General features: G+C 32.6%; 1 protein-coding gene across 1 annotated transcript; it reads left to right on the top strand.

Moving 5' to 3' along the window:
- The first annotated feature begins 1,948 nt into the window (after positions 1-1,948).
- On the top strand, positions 1,949-19,933 carry LOC106054400 (uncharacterized). Its single transcript, XM_056044546.1, has 11 exons — positions 1,949-2,124; positions 7,832-7,907; positions 8,027-8,142; positions 9,440-9,556; positions 9,966-10,045; positions 11,974-12,030; positions 12,203-12,284; positions 12,702-12,826; positions 13,191-13,251; positions 14,179-14,277; positions 15,052-19,933. The coding sequence occupies exons 2-11, from the start codon at positions 7,879-7,881 to the stop codon at positions 15,510-15,512; spliced, it is 1,227 nt and encodes a 408-aa protein (XP_055900521.1). The 5' UTR covers positions 1,949-2,124; positions 7,832-7,878; the 3' UTR covers positions 15,513-19,933.
- The last annotated feature ends 864 nt before the right edge of the window (positions 19,934-20,797 follow it).

Below are 20,797 nucleotides of genomic sequence, written 5' to 3'. Positions count from 1 at the left end.
AGTCCTTAACCAAATGCAACTCTAACAGAACCAGGTGTCGACTTGACAACCTTGGATGGAGACTCTTTATTCTTACGGGGAACAAATTGTTGCAAACTCCTTATCTACCATGGTTGTGTAACCTCGATTAGAACAAAATACCGGCACGCGTTCTTACTTAACATTCCTATCTTCCATATTTGTTCTCTCAGCGGAGAGGGCCTTCTGGCTGTTGATTCTTTCTGCGCTACAGTTTTCACTGTTTCCCCGATATTAACAGTTTTATTAATCAGGTTGATATTTCATTACGGGTGTCGTTAGCGGCATCGCTAGATCTAAGTTTATTCTTTGTTTCAGGGAGTTGGGCTTGGGACTTGGGGCTACGATGGAGTGTGTGGTTTTAAGCTCGCCTTTGGAGCCGTGACTGATCCTTGCATCTGCGAGTTGTAGTATTTGGAGCTACCGAGCCGTGTGGCCGGAAGTGAGTGCTGTATGTTCATTTGTACAATTAATAATGCATTAACTTATAAACACATGATTTGTACATTTTTTGAACCCGGGGAACCCGGTTAATTATATCATCCCCTAGATAAACCCATAAAACCCATAAAACAGAAAATCATAAATGTGGCATCATGGGTATCAAGAATCCCCGCACCTCACTTCACGACCTCACTTTACTATCTTGGCTCTTTTCATCTAGCAATGATTCTCACCCTTGGTGCGAGTAATTAGCCTACTTTTGTTTCAATATTGAATACTAGTCGACCCACGGCGTAGCATACACCGCTATTTTGCAGGGCCGGTCTTAGGCCACTGCAACCTATGCGACTGCAGTGGGCCCCGCAATTTCATAGGCCTCACGCTAATCCTAGGTGTAAATTATTAAATTAAACCATTTTATAACTTATAACAGATTTCCCGCGGCCTCCTGATTTACCAGGAGCTCCTGGAAATCTCCTGAAATTGCAAAATATACGAAAAAGTCCTGGAAATATCTGGAAATTATTAAAATCTTTTGAAAACTCATACAAATCTCCTGAAATATATAGACAAAAATTGTCATTTTGGGGTGGCATTCAATATGGAAAACGCCAATCCTACGCTCGATAACAAAAAACGGCATTATGCAATACTCATAATTGTGGAATCTGTTGAAAGAAGCTTCTCGCGCCTCAAACTAATAAAGAATTACTTGACGTCAACGATTCTCGTAGATAGATAGAAACATTTGATAATTCTTGCTATTGAGCGGGATCTATGTTGGAAATAGAATTTTAAAGATATACTGTATGACTTCGCATGGCTCGTAAAATATTTTTGACGTAGTAAAAATGAATAAAATGCAAACAAGAATTTATTTTATAATACAAACTCTTAGTTTTCACTTATTATCCGCTTCCCTACCCAAACTTGGTCCCACGAAATCCGTTTCGAATTGGGCCCCACAACGGTTGAGTCCGGCCCTGCTATTTAGTAAGGGTGAATACAGAGTAGATGACTTGTTCTCTCCCCCCCCCCTCTTTTTTTTTCCGCTAAAGTTACGTGGGGTAGAAATAAATAAAAGAGTGATCTTTCCATAACGTCTTGGTCACTATGGTTAAGTCCGGCCCTGCTATTTAGTGACGGATGAATACTACTTGTTCTCCCCCCCCCCTTTCTTTTTTTTTCGTAGGGTTAATCTAGTCCGACTTGCAGAAATAAAAGAGTAATCTTTTCTTTACTTCACAATGTCCAAACTGTTAAGCCATGAAGAGAATTATATATATACAATATAGATAGATAGATAGATGGATTGTTGCATTATTTTAGAAAATGAATTTTTAAGGGGGGTCACTTTTTAAAAAATGTTTATGTCAAGTTATATATATGCTGTCCTTCGAGTTTTGTTTTTTAAAAAAGATACTTTTATGATGGTCAGTGACAATGGTTTCTTGTGACGTCACTTCTTCTTCCGTATAAATTTCCGGACATATTTTTTTTTTTTTGTAGACTGCTGTTTATGTTTGAGTACTTGGACTTGGTGGAGGATGTATTTTTTACCTGCTTGATGTTCTAATAAATAGATCGAGATCTAGATCATATGCAAATGTTTCTCGTGTGAATATTTATAACTGCTATATCAAACATCTATGCATTTGAAAAGTAAAATAGCTAGATCTAGTCTAGAATCTAAGTTTCTAACGAGTAACTCTAACAGTACTTACTAACACAGTTGACTCAGTTGTGTTGTTGACACTGACAGTGACTTAGAGTCTTCAGTCTAGACTTAGACTGGGTTAGACGACTTAGTAGTTTTAAACTAGATCTAATAACTTAAATAAGTTAGTGTTGTGTTGATTGTATATTAATTAACTTAATTGACTTAATTAAGTTATAATTAGCTGTATACCTAACCTAGGACCTAGAGGCTAGACTAGGACTAGTCTGTGACAGTGACAGTCAATCACTCCCCATGTCTTTTTCTAGTAGACTAGTACTACTAGATGTCTAGTAGATCTACTAGTACTTGACTAGGTCTAGATGACTAGATTTTTACAAGATCATAAGAAATATTAAGTCATTTAAGATGTCGAATGTAGATCTAGAATTTCATAATCTAGAGATTCTAGATCTAGATAGAAGGTCATTTAGATAATTATAATTATTATTAATAATGACTTATGATAGTCAGACTAGATTCTAGATGTATTTATAATTATTATTAATTACAATTGATCTATCTAAGTCTATATTCTATATATAATAATTATAGATCTATATTCTAGATCTAGACTAGGCTGACTAGGGGTCTCAAACACGTGGCCCGCGAAACAATTTTGTGTGGCCCACAGCCACCTCCGTGAAGTCAAAAAAATTAGATAAAATTTACAATGACCACATATAAGCCGTGAAATGATTTACAACTGCACAAGTCAGTAAATGAGGTGTCTGCCCACTGCAAGCGAAGATTCTGTGAAGGCAAGCTTTGTTGTTAGCGAGATGATAGCAAAGGCTTCACGACCATTCACTGAAGGCCAGTTTGTAAAAGAGTGTATGCTACAGGCGTGTGAAATTATCTGCCCCGAGAAAAAGAAACTCTTCGAAGGCATAAGTTTGTCTGCGAACACAGTTGCAAGCAGGATCACAGAGTCAGCGACAAATGTTCAACAGCAACTGATTGCCGCTGCAAAAAACTTTGTAGCATATTCCATTGCACTGGACGAGTCTACTGGTGTAACAGACACCGCATACTGTGCCGCATTCATTCCTTGGGTCGACGAAAACTTGAACATTGTTGAAGAGCTCTTGGATTTACTACCCAGGAAAGGAACGATGACTGGATGCGACGTGTTTCAAGAACTGGAAGCTTGTATTGACAGGTGTGGGCTACTGTGGGAGAAAACTTGTTTCAGTGGCTACGGACGGTGCACCAGCAATGTGTTCAGAGAAGTTTGGTGTTTTTGGATTAATGGTAGAGAAACGGTATCAGCTCAGCTTGGCGGGACCTTTTGCAGCCATACACTGAATTCTGCACCAAGAAGCACTCTGTGGTAAAAGTCTACAAATAAAGAACGTGATGGATGTTGTTGTGAAGACGGTGAACTTCATATGTCCACGGGGTCTCAACCACAGACGGTTTGTGTCATTTCTAGCTGATTTAGAAACGGAATACGGTGAGTTGCTTTATCATACGCAAGTCAGATGGTTGAGTCGTGGAAAAGTGCTGCAGAGATTCTTTGAACTGAGACGGGAAATAGCATTGTTCATGGCAATGAAAGACATACCTCCGCTCAGTGACCCAATTGTTTTGTCGGATCTTGCTTTTCTTACTGACATCACGCAACATCTCAATTCACAACTACAGGGCACAAAGCAGCTGATTACCATGATGTTTGACCGCATCAAATCATTCAGATGCAAGCTGATTTTGTTGGCCACACAGCTGGCAGATGGAAACCTGGCTCATTTGTCTTTTCTACAGAGCATTACGGTTGAACCACAGCGCCTGAAAGACTACGTAGACATTCTCTCCGGACTACCGCTTTCAGCAATTCACTGCTCTCGAATCACAGGTTTTTCTTTTTTGCCACTCTGTTCACAGTTGACGTGTTAAACGTTCCAGAGGAAGTCCAGATGAAACTACTGGACATGCAGTGTGACACTGTTCTGAAGCAAAAATACGCTGATGTTGGCGTTCCAGATTTCTACCAGTTTCTTCCCAGAGAGAAGTTTCCAAACTTATTCTGCGCAGCTGCTAGAATTCTAGCGATGTTTGGGAGTTTTTTTTTTCAGAATGATCAACAAAACAGCATTACGATCAAGACTGACTGATACGCATCTGAGAGCAACCTTGCGGCTTGCCACTACATGCGACTTCAGGCCTAACGTCGATGGTCTGGTCTCTGCCAAACGCTCTCAGCTGAGTGTATAGAAACATGAGTGAAGAGCCATCTGCAGTAGGCCTAGAAATTATAGTTGTAGTTTTTTGGGTAACTACAGTTTCTGCTTTTTAATAAGTGACAGAGACAACGTCAACTTATTTTAGTAAACTATACTGCCTGTGCATGTAATAAACTACACTAAATGTAATTAATAATTATAAAAACTTTATTTTAGCATTTAACTGCAGTGACAGTAGTGTTCGTAAAATTTAATGAAAAAAACATTCTCTTTTTGTGGTGTGGCCCGCTGAATGGTTGTTACTTTCCACTGTGGCCCACATGCTGAAATGAGTTTGAGACCCCTGATGTAGACTGACTATGTCAATGTCATACTCAGTATGTCACTATATTATATTTATCTATTGTCTAGATCTATATCAATGAAAATCATCTAGACCTAGTCTAGAGTCTATATTAAAAAGCATTACAAAAAACAATACCTGATTTGATTAAAATTAAAGCAAACATTTGTTACTTTTATACAATAAGCCCTCAATAGCATAATTGTAATTTTTATATTGCAATAAGTTAATTTTGTTTAAATGTTTATAACTCCGTAATGGTTAGTCCTAGGAAAAAACTGGAATTATCTTTAAACTCGTCATTCATTTGTCAATAAAAATAGATATGTTCAATGTTGTTTTGTTACGCTACACATAGCTACAATAAAATATGATGTTGAAGAGGGTCAGGTCAATCTGGTCCAGTGCTAACATTTAACAAACACCATTCCCCGCTTCGTAACTTATAGAACACTAACGAACACTTCTTGTTATTATTTTAAAAAATATTATTATCTTAAATTTTCTTTTTTTAAATATCAATGTCTTTTAACACTCAAGTCCAACAGATTAGTGTCACTTTTCCCACTTTTGATTGGTTTCTTCTCTGCTTTGCCCTCAACTTCACAAAGGGCCATATACTGTGACATACCTGGATCTAGTTGACCCCAAAAAAATGTGTGACCCCGCGCGACTAGCCCGCTCACTCCACTCAGTGATGTGACCTAATTTGGTACCTGATTAATCAATAATTGTCCTTCCCGCTATGTTTTTGTTTCTGGTCTGTGTTGATGATACCATGCTTTGTACCTACCTAGGCTGGTCCATCAATAATTAGGGCACAGAATAAAAGAGAAAGAGAGCTGGATTGTGCTTCTCATGAAAACATTTTTTTTCATACAACTCTGCCCCTCATGAGCACTATGTTTATCAATATTCCCTTGCTTTTTACCCATTCACGTCACACTTGGTTTAAAATCTATGACAAACACAAAATGTTTTACAAAATAAATCATAGAAATGATTAATTACAGAAATACTGTGATAGTACAGTGCATGATCCATTTGTCTAATTATTAAAACATTTAGTTTTGTATTCCTATGCAAGTTCTTTTTCTACTTGCCGATAAAGTACACTTGTATGAAAGCGTGTTGTTTTTACCTCATACACATGAATGCGTGTGCTTCCGGTGCTATGGCTACAGTATACCCCTTTGGTGCTTTAGCCAAGCAAGATCTATATATTTAGCTTTAGGATTGAAAAGAGATAATGTATAATACTATACTTCCCTTGCTTATAGGGGATGTTCAATAATGTATGCCATTTTAGACAATGCTGCAATGTCGAACAAAAAGTGTTTTTGTTTTTTTTTGGTGTTCATGTATTTTTATGCAGACTTATGTTTTCTTTAACGTTCAAAGCTAAAAAAAAAATGTAATCAGTAAATTTTTAGTATCTAAAAGACAACTAACACACAAGCAATTTATAAATGCATGCTTATTAAACATTATTTTGACAAAAAAAATAATTTATATAAAGTGTGATCTCCCCTGCCATTGCTAAATCCATATTTATAGCATTGACCATGCCTAAATTTTGAACTATCACTGTCAAATGTGTTTGCAATTAGTTTTTTCTTTTCTTTTGCACATGGTAGTTCACCTCTTGCTTGACCAGAAAATACCTGAAATGAAAGAGTTCTAAAGATGATTAAAACATTAAACATTTGAAGAGTACAGTTTGATATGTTTTACAAAAAAGTTCCCCTTTCAGACCTTGTGGTCTATAGGGCAGATGACGTAAAGGTCATCTGATTCTATGGCCTATGATTAAGGAGGGTGTCATGTGGCCAGCACAATGACCAACTGCCTTTACTTTTTCCCCAACTAATGTCAGGTACCAATTAGAGCTTGGTGGACTCAGAGGCGCCCAAAGATCCCGAAATTAAAAACCCCAGGATTCGAACCACGGTTCAGAAGTCAAGTGCTTTACCACTCAGCCACCACGCCTGTTATACAAGGTGCTTGATATTGTTGTCAGTGAAAAAAATCTGATGAGGTATACACTTTGGAATACCTACCCAACCCCTCTTCGACATTATATTTTATCTTAGCTCTGCATATTGCATACTGTATATCTAATTAATTTTATAGTCCAATGGATGAATTTTTTTTTTTCTAGGTCTAGCCAATATAGAGCTACAACAGTTCAAATGCAAAAAAAAAATGTGCGATTTGGCTAGACTTTTTCAATAACACAGCTTTATTCTAGATTCAATCAATTATAATCTATCAATTTAATAATAATAATCACTTCAGAATCAAATAATGAATAATTAAGCAATCAATATTTGATGAAATTACATATCAAAATATTATATCTAAATTATCTTTAAGGGCACTCAGATCTATTCTGTACATTTTTGTTACTTTTTTACAAAGCTTATATCAATTCACTCTGTCTGTCTGGTAAAAGTCCCACACCCAATCTCGGATCAAGTTGAAACTTTGCACAATTACCTGACAAACGAAGAATTACTAAAGTAAATTAACTGTTGGTATTATAGTTTGGTATTAAAAAAGTGAAAGAAATTGCACTTGACTGATGTGGTTGTATAAGTTGAATAAAACCCCTTAAAAAGTTCTATTTTCATAAGCTATTTGCTGGCTCAGTGGTTAGCATATTGGCTTGATGATGATCAGCCCATAAACTTGAGCATCACTTATCTACACCCAACAACTCTCCTCCTATCTGAGTTCTTCCGATTTTCAGTTCTTATTCGAAATATGTCATAAGCTGTATTTGTGTGGTCTGGGCCCTTCTTTCTTATAATAATACTTTGACTGTATTCTCCACCCTTTTTTTTTTTTTTTTTTTTTTTTGGAATTCATAATATTTTCATATTTAAGCATTCACTTTACTTCTAACAATATTGTTCTGTTCAATTATTTCTAAAACAACACTATATCAGTGATGCACAAATTAAGATCCACGAGTCGCTGGTAATATGTGGCTAGAATATATGAAATTTATAATTTTTCTATTAAGTGTTCAGATACCATTATATCTCAAGAACTTAAATGTCATAATAATAATTTTATTTTTGATGCAATTGTTATATTAACTTTCAACATTTTTTTTTTCAGATTAGGTTGCCTTACTGTAAAACGATTTACAGATTTGTAAGGACATTATGGACAAAGCTGCACGGGTTGTACGCAGGTACTAATTAACTGTTCTGTGAACTGGTATCAATTAGCATTTGGTTGCATAGTTAGAAGATATAATATAGTTCTGCCTGGAAAATAAAGCATGTATTTATTTTGGTTTTATTTCTATAGGAGTGGTGTGAAGTTGATGTCATTAGGAGGAGGCCACACTGATCTCCATGTTTTGTTGTCTGAGGTCAAGGACATGAGAAATACTGCTAAATCGTTCATGAATGTGCAGAATGCTGGTAAATATAAGTTGTTAATATTTTTTTTATACTAGCTTTGACCTCCTTCCATTTAGACCTTTTGCTTTGGTCTGCCTACAACCCACTTAAAAATTTGACATTTTTCCAGATGTCCAAATTTTTTAGAATTTCCCCAAACATTGTAATGATGCATCATGGAAAGACTAGAAAAGTCAATTGTAGCTGGACACAGTGCAGAAAGAGGAGCCTTTGAACTAGTACACCAAACAGCTAAATGGTCTTACTGATTGATGCCAAAATATCTTGAAAGTCTGAAAAACTCTGATACCTCTTATATTAAGCAACTCAGGACAGCTCTGGTAAACCTCAACAACAGCAAAGAAACTGTTCTTCAATAAGATTCCAGCACACATTGAAATAGAAGGTAATGAAAAAGCTGACATACTGGCCAAAGATGGGAGAATGAACAAACAAATGAAAATTTTCCTCTATCCAGAAGAAGTGAAGAAAATGAAAGAACTAGAATAAACAAGAAATCAACCAGCAGTTCTCACCCCAATTGCAAGAAAAACTATATCTATTATAAGCTATACCAACATGTTGGGACTAGCGAAACAGCCCTTTTGAAGCATCACCAGAGAATGACAACCAGGTCCTTTAAAGCTGCATACTCTATTGAGAGGCCCTAACAAGGCTCTAGCCCGAAACCCTCTTAATGAAGAAAAACTATATACAGAGAATTGCCTGATCTGGAAACTACTAAAGGGTTCATCTCAGGTAAGGGATCAATTATATGAACCCTCCAACATAAAAAATGAGAATGAAGAAGATAAAGAACAAGTAATATTCCTGTGCACTTTACAGTAGATCTTTGATGGTTCTTATTCTTTGCCACAGGAATAATTATATATATACACTTGTATGTAAATAAATAATAGCAAGTAATAGTAGAATTTTTTTGGCAGTCTGTAAGCAACATTATTTATTCTAAACATCAATATTGAGACCCATTGTATGATTTGGAGCAAAAAATGCATGATTTTCAGTTTTGCAGATTCTCGCTTGCAGCCTTTTTAGGATTTTTTTTTCTTCTATAATTTGATTTGATAAAAGAAATTTATTTTTCCTCTCAAATCAGAAGATTGTCCCCGCTGAACAGGTCCAATAAATCTTATTAAATAACAGTTTTAAAACAGTAAATGGACCCTGCAAAAATGACACTAGGTTTGAAATAACTTGTACAGATTTAGAATATCTAGTAAAGATTTCAATTAACTTATAAATACAAATTTAGTTTCATGTTATGAAATAATTTTGAATCACATTTTACTTGCAGTTTCACAAGACTTTCTTAAGTGGGCCATCAGTGAAGAAAACCGAGCACTTCAAGATGTTGCCAATCAACTTGCAGAGTTAAACTTGCTTTGGACAGAGGTTCAGCGTGAATTTGGAGGTAGAGTATTTCTTTTGTCTAATGCATATCATATGTGTAAGTATTGCCTAAGAGAAACATAATTCTCATAAAGCCTTTATTAGCATTAATAAGAAGTGTCATTAATGATGTGCCTCTCTTTACTGTTGTGTCATTTTTGGGTGTTAATTTAATTATACACTGTTAATAGTATACTTTATTAATGTTGGAAAAACTAGATTTATGACTGCATTGATAAACTTCTATAGCTGGCTCTTTTGATAATTTTCACCAGAGATAAAATTGTATTCAGTGCTTTGGAGCTTAAAAAAAAAAAGCAGATATAACAATGAGATTTCTCTGTAAAAGAAAGGTTTATATTTTATGAAACTTAAAATAGTAGAATAACCTTTTTGTTTCAATGTAAATGTGCAATTATTGTTTTTTCCAGAGCACTTGAAAGAGTATCGCTATATGTTTGAAATGATCTTGGAGGGAGAAAAGCATGTATCACAGTCAAAGAACAATTTTGTATGTACATGAGTGTCAAAAACGTATTAAATTATAAGGATCACAAACAAAAAAGAAATCAGCACCACTTTTTTCCTCTTAAATCAACATTTCCCAGACTGCGTTCCTAGTGTTCCGCGATACATGAATAAGTGTCCCACAAACTATTGAAATAAATAACTAGTAGCAAGTACATTTTTTCCTTAGTAAATGCAGAAAAAAAAAAGGATTTTATTAGCTCTTCTAAGTAACGCAAAGAAAATAAATTCTGTAATAACAATCACTATAAACTTTGAACTAGTCTAGATTCTGACTCATACATATTAAGATTATTTATTAAGTGAATTCTGGTCCATTTAGTCTAAGGAAAACCACAATATTTTAAAACAAGCTATTTTATTTTATTTCTGTTTCCTACAATCTTTTTGTGTGGTTTTCTAATTATTTTATAATTGTGTATAATTATAGACATAGGCTTGATGCCACACTAGAATTTAGCTTACCAACATTATTTATTTCCTTATATTAAGACGTTTTTCACTTCAATCCCACAATACCATCAGTCATTAAACCTTTTTTTTTTATTTCATCTAAATTTTATTATACTTTTATTCTTTTACATTAAATGCTAAATTTAGAATATGTTTTAATTAGTATTATTTTTACTTAAGCAAATAGAAATAATCCAACCTAAAATATTAGTAATGTTTTCCACAAATTTGTCTAAATGTGCAATTTGAAAAAGTTTGAGAAACACTGTTTTAGATTATTTTGCAGATGTTTCATTAAGTACCCTTAGCATCACCAATTTTCATACCTTAAACCTGATTAAATTTTGTTTAGTTACATTTGTTAATAGGCCATTATAGAATATCAGCTGAAGCTATCTGTCGGTCAACCAAATATGTGGATAAGAAATGCCAATTAACACTAATCAAATTTCTTCTCTTTTTCTGAATGCTGTTTCGTTCTTTATTAAGTAATATTAATTGTAGCCGTATGAAATTATTCTATTACTTTAAGCTCTGTTGTGTTTAAAGATCTAAGCCCCTGTCTGAACAATTTTGTATTCAATTACAAAAAAATCAGTATAAGTTACAATACATTTGTTAGCCTATTTGGGATTTTTAAAACAAAAATTAGATCAGATATTTAGAGGATACTATCTCTACATTTGGATCTAAAATCTAAAGAAAGTAAATAAAATATCTTTTCATGAAAAATTAACATGGTTCTTGGAGCTTAAATATATGTGTCAAAATAATATTAGCTTTTTCAGTTACTAGAAATGTACTCATCCAATATTGCTAAATATTAGAGTAATAGAGTAGTGTAACGAGTCTTTAAAGTTAGATTTAGGACTTCTAAATCTTTAAAATGAATGCTGACAAGTTTCTCTGAAACTAATTTCAAAGATCGAATACCTGATATAGCCTACTTACAGCTTACACATTTTTTTCTTTAGAATCATATTTGTTTTATATGGAAGCATGAAGCTTGAAAATATATTTTTAGTCTGCTTTGTACACACTGCCTTGTAAATAAAAACTTTTTCAGGATAGGAAAAGTGAATGAAAAATGAATTTTGCTTTATTGTAAAAAACCAAAGTAGTGCTACAAAAAATTAATATAACAGTGAAAAGAAGATTAAAATTGGCTTTATGTGTGGTATTTTACAATCTTTTCCCTTTGCAACTTCCATATATGGATAAAAATAAATAGACAACTTAATATTCTTTTAATGTTCCTTTTCCTAGAGTGTTAAGGTATTATTTGACTAATTTGATTTTTTGAAAATTAATAAAAGTTCTGAAGTTAAAAATATTAGTAGTAGTGTGCACAATTCTATTTAGTGTGCACAATTCTAATACAAGCCCCTCAAACATTTCTTAAGCATTTATTGAAACTTCTTATGGTATTGGTTTTAAAATGATAATGTTTACTAACAGAATGCTTGTGAGCAGCGTGAAATGAAGGTCAGAAAAGAACTCAAGAAAGCTTTTAAGGTTTTTATTTTTGTTATACCTTGAAGTATAAAGTTTGTATTTTAAAAATCTATTTAAAAGATTAAAAGTACCTAAGTGGATTATGTGTAGTTAAAAAATTGAGTTTGTATATTCAAGTTAAAAAATTGAGTTTGTATATTCAAGTTAGTTATACATTTTTTACATGTCACAGAAAAGTTCACCCGCTGAGATCCAGGCTTTGGAACTGCGGCTGTCTCAGGCAGAACGAGCTAAAGATTTGGCCCAGATTGAAGGTGAAATCAGTTTGTTGTTTTAGTTTCCTGTTGTGCATTATGATAAATAATACTTTTAATCTTAAGAATAGTTGTAATGTAACATAGACGATTGATTCATTATCCTGTATCCTCTTGAAAATAGTAAGAGTTTTTATTGATTTATTAGTTTAATTAATTTTTTTATTTCTTTAATGCTTAGATTTACCTACTTATCTATACAAACAAAACATAAGAAAGAAGTTAGAAGTTAACTTGTAATATTAAAATTTAGTTGATACAAAAACATATTCTATTACCTTGGTTCTAAATCCAAACACTTTACCACTTAGTTACCATGCCTCTATGCATTCCATAAGCTTCAGACAGAAAGGCATACAAAATTTAAAAAAAAATGTTTGCTTTAATATTATAGTTTCTTTTATTATGTTTCTCCAGTGACAGACAGGATCCGTGAGAATGAAGCTGTTAAGCTCATACGTCTGAAGGAAGGTCTTATGAAACTGTCCCAGGCTTACTCTGACTTTGCTCGCAAATGCTCTGTCGTTTTTGACGCACAACAGGTATTTGATTTGTATCTGTTCTTGGACATTTAAAAAAAATGTTTTTTGAAGATTGTTCTTATTAATAATTTTTTTTTTTATCAACATATTTTTATTTTAAATTCAGATTCAATGAAAAGTGGTGGTTGTTCCCCTCCAGCTATAACTCACAATGTTTTTGTACAGTAGTCTCCCCTTCACTGATTGTGCCTTGTCTTTCTGCATGAAATATTTTAGACTTATTGTCTGGAAAAAACTTTTCCTTGAGTTTTCTCTCTCAATCTTTTTTAAGTCCTATTTTTGTTTATTTAGAATTCTTCTGAAACAGCATTCAAAAGTGCCTACTTTGCCATAATAATATGTACTCTTGTATATTTGTTTTTAGGAGATAGTTCTACAATTGCCTGATGTTCATGATCAAGATTTAGAAGACATTAAATACACTGGTATGTAAGAGTTATCAAACTTAAAGAGCATTTCAGAATTTTGTGTATTGAATTTTACACAAGACCAAATCATTGAACTTCTTTTTTCCCTTTATAAAAATTTTTTTTTTTATAATAGCGCTCACAATTTAACAGTTAACATACTTGACTGCACATCTGGGTTAAGAGGATAGGCCAAAGAAAAATATTTTAGAGAAGTTTCAGGACACAACAGCTCAAAAACCTTCACCAGTCCATAAGATAAGTCCAAGTGGCCATCTTGAAAAGTTCAAAGAAAGGGCAGTGGCGTAGCTTGGGTGGGGGAGAAGGGTGGAGAATTTGAAAATCCCCCCCAGACCCCCACTTGAGTGTTGTTGTTTTTTTTTTTTATTTTTTATTAAATATTACGAAAAATGCAGGGGCCCCCAAATAGGTCAAACCCCTGGACCTCCAAATGATGGAAAATTCCTAGCTACGCCCCTGAGAAAGGGTGAAAGTTTGATAATGTGACTTAAAGTAAAGTCTAATCAACAGATATAAAATTTTGAGATGTCAGGGCTCCATTGAATTCCATTTATGTATTTAACTAATTAACTAACTTTCTGTTGAAATTCATTGAGTTTATATTATTGTTGATTATTACTTTGTTTGATTTCTATTTACCTTTCTCTGGATTGAATTTGAAAGGATTAAATGTTCAGTGTGTAACTTACTTTTGTGTAACTGTTCTCAGAGACACTTAGTAATACAAATACATCAACTCTTAACTACGATGCCACAGCATATATATATATATATATATATATATAGGAGGATCTTTATAATTGGAATATATAACATTCTAACAGGACACCAATCTGGAATTAGAACAGATAATATAAATATGCTGCATAGGGTTTTATATCATATAACTTATTTTTAAATTGAAATTTATCTGCCTTGTCTCAGGCTCTGGCGTAACACGGTTTAAAGTCCAGCAAGCTAAAGAAAAGGTTCGAAACTATCGCAGACACAGCAGAGATCACTTTCCTCTACAACAAAAATGTAGTAAGTTGTGTTTGGGGGTTTGTTTCATTGCTATTCCTATTGGAGTCACAACTTTGTTAATGTACAAGTAAAAGAACAGGAGTGGCTGATGAAAGAGCATAAATTTTAGAATATAATTCAATGGAAATGTTACAGTATAAACTTGAATGAAAAAGCACAGGAATAAAATGTGGAGGCTAATGTTTCTAAATAAATCATTGATTTTTTTATAGTACTTTTGAAAATAAATAATAAATTACCATCGAAATCCTAAGCAAAGGAACATTTAAAAAGGTCAAGTTTACAATGGCTACATTTTAAAAAAATTTTTTAACCATGAAAAAAAAATAAAACTCCCATTAAATTTCAAACAATGAACAACTTTCAAATTGTGGCTACTTAAATGCTCCATATCCACTGTGACTTTGATTGCACGCTGAGTTCTTAATAAACTTTAGTGGGGAAAATGTTTGCTAACTACACAAATGTAGATGTTAATATATTTTTGACACTCTATGATAACAATAGTAGACTTCTTTACTTCTGTTTTAAGATTCTGTTAGAGATCAAACCTTTTTCATATGAAATGTTTCAATCATTTTTAACACAATAGAAGTTGACATCAATCAACCAATTCTAAAGCACTAGAGATGCTTCTTTAAATGTTAGCCAGGGCCTACTTATGAATTTTCATGCAGAGTACTACAATTAAAAAGTTTATATATTAACTAGAAACATTAAGAATTTTTTTCTTTACACTTATCTGTTATTACTCAATGGTCCTTTCTATTTTAGGTGAGCCCCCGCCTCCTTACACCACCTCTGATCAGTACGACTCTTCTGTCCATTCATCTCTCACTGCCTCTCCAAGGCGACGCATCAGCTCAGCATGTGAATCTCAGCCAGCATTAGACACAGCCACAACCACTTCGCCCCATGCCAAAGCATCGGCCATCTTTCAGCCTGTCACTTCCCCTCCAGTGACCATCATCTCGGCTCCTGAAAGACCTGCGGATGCTATCATCACAATGCCGCCCCTGGGACTCCCCTTGCCCAGTGGCTTAGATTCTCCACCCTGCATGGAGCTCCCAGCACCTGCTCACCTCCCAAGAGATGACCATAGCGTTGTACCACCCAACCCAATGGCAGCACCGAACTTAATAGCACCAGCGGATGGACTGGTGGACTTGAACCCCAACTGGGATAACAGCTATGAGGAGGATCTGTCAGGTGCCATGGGTGGCACAAAGATTTAATCTTCACGCTGAAAGATTTGGATACATTTTATTTCTATACAAGACATTCATAATTCAATCAAACTAGAGAGACGAAGTATTTAGCACATTTTTTCAACTGTTATATTGAATTGTGTTGTTTTTTTTTTTTTAATAGATTTGTGTAGTTTTCAGTTTTTTGTAGAATTTTTTGGCTTTCTTTATATTCATAATTTTTTTATATCTATATACTAATAATGTGTTTTATTTTACCTTTTTTTTTTTACTAAAAAATATATATATAAAAATGATTGAAAATGTCTTATATTCTTATGATACTTTTTTTTCTGATATTACAATCATGATATTTCTAATGTATGCAAAATTTAGGGGGAAAAAATCTCTTGATTGGAAAATATTTCACATGATTTTAGTTTAAAATAGATTTCGCTTAACAAATATCAAAATTAAAATGCATTATTTTTTTAATAGAGAAAATGGAGCATAGTTTTTTTAATACTAATTCTCTTTAACATAAGCAATAAGCAAAGTAGGCTTCCTTGGAAAGTAAAGCAGCACTTTTTTTGTGTTCTCCTTTTTAGAAGATAACCTAATTTCCCAATGACTTCCTGAGGTAAAATAATGTTTATATTAAAAAATAAAATTGAAATAAAAGAACCTCGTATTGTGAAGAAGTTAATTCGTTTGTGGCTGGGTTTCAACTTCTCTGATGTTTTTTCTATCAGAATTTTTTTTTTTTTAATTTAATTATTTAATTAATTTATAAGCATTATATTCAATTATATTGACAACCAAAATAAGTATTTTCCTTTTTTTTTCTTTTTTCAAATTTTTTTTTCTCCATTCCCTGATTCTATTTTCTAGTCAGACTTGTTATAAACATTCTCATGTATTTAATCTCAATCAGCTTACAAGTTAGCATTTAAACTCATTGCTGCTGGTGTATACATAGTGTTCTTATTGTAACTTACATTCATGTTGTTCCTCGGTATTATTGGTGTAGTGGTTGTCTGTACATGTCTGCTAAATGCTATCTCTTTACAATGGATTTTATATGCATAGTAGCCACTTGATGTTATGATGAGTTTCCAGGGGCAGTAGGAAAAACAAAACATTTCTTATTTGAAAAGAGTAAAAGTTGGTATCTATTCTAGAGACATTCTACATTTTTCCTTATCCATTTTAACCTAAAAACTGTATCGGCTGGTGACTTCATTGAAAAACATAAAGTTGAAACTCATTTGTAAAAACAAGCTTTTAATGTGGCTACCTAGAAACAAAAGAGTTAATGCTAGCATCTTCTTTAAGCTTATTACTTGATTTTAGTCTTGTAGAGAAGAAACAAAGAAAGCTATAACATAGGAGTAACAAAGTAAAACAATAACTTAAGAAAACCCAAAGAAAAAAAAACTAACCAACAAATGTCTTCTACTTGGAGTAAACAAATTTTTTTTTCTTTGGTTTATTTTTGTTGAAATAACATTCAAATGTTGAGATGCTGGTGTGAAATGGAACTAGTACTCAAAGTCTAGGATGTAACAACATTTGAAAAACAAAATTGAGTGTGAATGCAGATTTTATTTACTGTACACCCTTTCTAAAGTTTTAGTTTTGAATTTGTATTTGTTGACTAATTAATGCATTGGAACAAAGCTCTTGCCAACACGTGACATTTTCTATCAGTTCATGTCTATTGTTAAATGGTGTGTATTTGCAAACTGTGCTTGTAGCATGTAAGTCTGTGTATAAGGTTTAAACCTGGTCTTTTTTTCCCCATCTAATTGCAATGTGGACGTTGATTTCTCAAAATGTATGAAGTCAGCCCACTATTTCAAACTCTTTTATAAGAGTGCCCTTTCATTATGCCACTTAAAAACCTTTGAAACATTTATGTTTTTAGTGGTGTAGCTAGGGTGCGGGGTGGGCTGTCAACATTTGAAAATTCCCCCGGGGGCAAAGAAGTGTCCGAAATGTGTTTTTACATTACATATTACACCATCATCTCATGTTATGATGTCAAAATGCAGGGACCTCTAAAGAGGTCAAGTCCCCTGAGCCCACAAATCTCTAGCTACACCACTGTATGTCTTACACAAGTTCAGCTGATGCATATGGATAATGTTTATTTTTTAGCTAAATTCACAATGTTTCCAAGTTTGATATGTTGTATATCTATTCTGCCGAAGACCAGAACATATCTATTTTCTTTTTATATAATAATTTCACCGGTCTTTTATAACTCAAGTATTTTTGTCCATCTATTATGCATACATGCTATTGGCTTCCTGACTATACAAAATACATGTATAATTAATTTTCATATATAGATCATATTTTTATATGAGTTGGCAAACTTATGAATAGTGATATAGATTGTATTCCTTTATGTTCACGTCAGTTTTAGGAATGAATCTGATTTTACTAATTTCTACATAAAATTGTTTTTCTATTGTCAATCTTATTATATAAATTTTTGATAACATTATCCAAAAAAATTTTGTGTTATATCTTTGAATGAGTGTTGGGTAATGGGTTTTCTGTTATAACTAGAAATGTAAGTCAGAGAAAACCATTGGTGATAAGACTGTTCTCAGTTGCTTTTCTTTGTTGTTTATTTTGTCTCTGACAATTATTGTTAAATATTAGAACTCAACAAAATATATCAGCACTTTCATTGTGCAAGACAGAGCAGTGGAAAATTGCAAACTGCAAATTACAAGTAATTTTGAAACTAAATTTTAAAATTAAAATAGTTTGAAACACAGATGTTACAGAAATGTTCTGCTGAAATTAAGTAAATGGATATTACCTTTTTTTTTTTCACAGCAGAATTGAGTTTCATGTTTCAAAATAAGCCTATCATCTTGATTGTTACTTCTTAGGACTACGATGTGTCTGAAAGCATTCTTTTTCTTTTTAATTATGTTTGGATGACTTTACAACTGATGGATGGCATGACCTCAGGAAGGTTTAGTGTCAGCTTTTTTTTTTTTTTTTTTTTTATAAAGAATTGTCGTTTTGTTAATTTTTGTTTTTATGGGACGAGGTGTAACCCTAGAAAATGAAAATGTATCTGTATTTTTTTTTTTCACATTGGATTATATTGATAAAATTTGATTACCTACAAAAAGAAATCTTTTTTTTTTTTTTTCAATTTATATAATGATTTCGACAAAAAGGGAAAAAAAAATATTTTTTTTGTTTATCTACAAGGCTCAGTCGAAGTTGAGACTAAATAAATTGTCTGTACACGATTTAAGTTTAACCTATTTTTTTATTGTGGTCAAGGTGAAACCTATTCTACATTGTTGTACCATTAATGATTGTTGTTAGTCCGGGTGACGATTTTATAATGGATGATTTTATAATGGATGATTTATAGCATGATTTTATAATTGATGAAGGATGATTTTGTTGTCTACTTTGAACTTTCACAAAACCTTACTGGCTGTAATTTTTTGTTCCTTTTGTGTTCTGTTTTTCTAAAATATTTTACATCATCTCTGAATTTCTTCCCAGTTTTAGAAAGGACTTTGACAGCAACTCATTCTTTTAATCTTATCTACTAATTTAATTGTTAATTACAACAGAAGCTGAGGGGAAGTGAATAATAATAATACAGTCGACAAGAAATATAATTCATTCCTTTTTTAAAATGTTTTTTTAAAACCTAACACATTTTCTATCTAGTAGTAGTAGGGATATACATTTTCGATTAGATATTTAAAATAGAATATGCCCTACATATTCAAGACTATTACTTTTTGTGACTTTGACAGTATTACTTTCAGATCTTTCTCTATTCCATTGTTATGAGAAGCAAAAACATTTAGAACCAAGTGCCGAATTAGAAAAATGTTCTGCAAACACACTCTTGAACATCTAACAGTTATATTCAGTGAGAGTGAATCTCAGATGTCTTAGTTAGTCTTAGTTTGAGAACCGTAGGGTGTGAAAAGTTCTTGTGGTGAGTAGTGATCTAAAACAAAACATGTTACATAAATGATCACTGTATACTACTTGACTAGTTCAGTTACTCTGTGCTATTAAGGCTATAGTTGAAAGTATTCTAATTGCACTATGCTCTATATTAGTTTGAAATTTTAAAAAAAAGTAGATATTATACTTATCAGTTAAAACATAGATAAAGAATCTGTGTATATGTAGTACCTATTTCTGGGTGTTTCTCTGAAGTTCATCCTGTCATTAAAATTGTGCTGGAATGTTGCTTGACTGTTGTCCACTTATTTGATTTGTTGAAAATACTTTGGCTCTTGGGAAAAAGGCGTAATGATTGTAACAAAGATTCTATTCAAACAACTTTTGTTGTGAACTTTGAACTCATGATCTGTGTGTGTGTGTGTTTTATATTATTGATTCTTTTGTTTATATTTTTGTATTTATTTCTTGTGTAAGACTCAATTAAAATGCTTTTCAATGCACTGTGTGTTATCCTTGTTTTCTATAAGTCATCAGAGTGCAGTCCCTTTTAAATGATAAAATAGTCAAATGTGCATTCCTTTTAAATTATAAAATAGTCAAATGTGCAATCCTTTTAAATTATAAAATAGTCAAATGTGCAATCCTTTTAAATTATAAAATAGTCAAATGTGCAATCCTTTTAAATTATAAAATAGTCAAATGTGCATTCCTTTTAAATTATAAAATAGTCAAATGTGCATTCCTTTTAAATTATAAAATAGTGAAAAGTGCCTTCCTTTTAAATTATAAAATAGTCAAATGTGCATTCCTTTTAAATTATAAAATAGTGAAAAGTACCTTCCTTTTAAATTATAAAATAGTCAAATGTGCAATCCTTTTAAATTATAAAATAGTGAAAAGTGCATTCCTTTTAAATGATAAAATAGTGAAAAGTGCATTCCTTTTAAATGATAAAATAGTCAAATGTGCAGTCCCTTTTAAATGATAAAATAGTCAAATGTGCAGCCCTTTTAAATTATAAAATAGTCAAATGTGCATTCCTTTTAAATTATAAAATAGTCAAATGTGCATTGCTTTTAAATGATAAAATAATCAAATGTGCATTCCTTTTAAATGATAAAATAGTCAAATGTGCATTCCTTTTAAATGATAAAATAGTCAAATGTGCATTCCTTTTAAATGATAAAATAGTCAAATGTGCATTCCTTTTAAATGATAAAATAGTCAAATGTGCATTCCTTTTAAATTATATTATAGTCAAATGTGCATTCCTCTTTAATTATAAGGTAGTCAAATTTGCATTTCTCTTTAATTAAAAAATAATAAAATGTGCATTTTTCTTCTCCACCCAGGGTTCCTTAACT

The sequence above is a fragment of the Biomphalaria glabrata genome, chromosome 10 (genome assembly GCF_947242115.1).
Source record: "Biomphalaria glabrata chromosome 10, xgBioGlab47.1, whole genome shotgun sequence".
Taxonomy (NCBI): Eukaryota; Metazoa; Mollusca; class Gastropoda; family Planorbidae; genus Biomphalaria; species Biomphalaria glabrata.
This window is presented reverse-complemented; position numbering and strand designations above follow the sequence as displayed.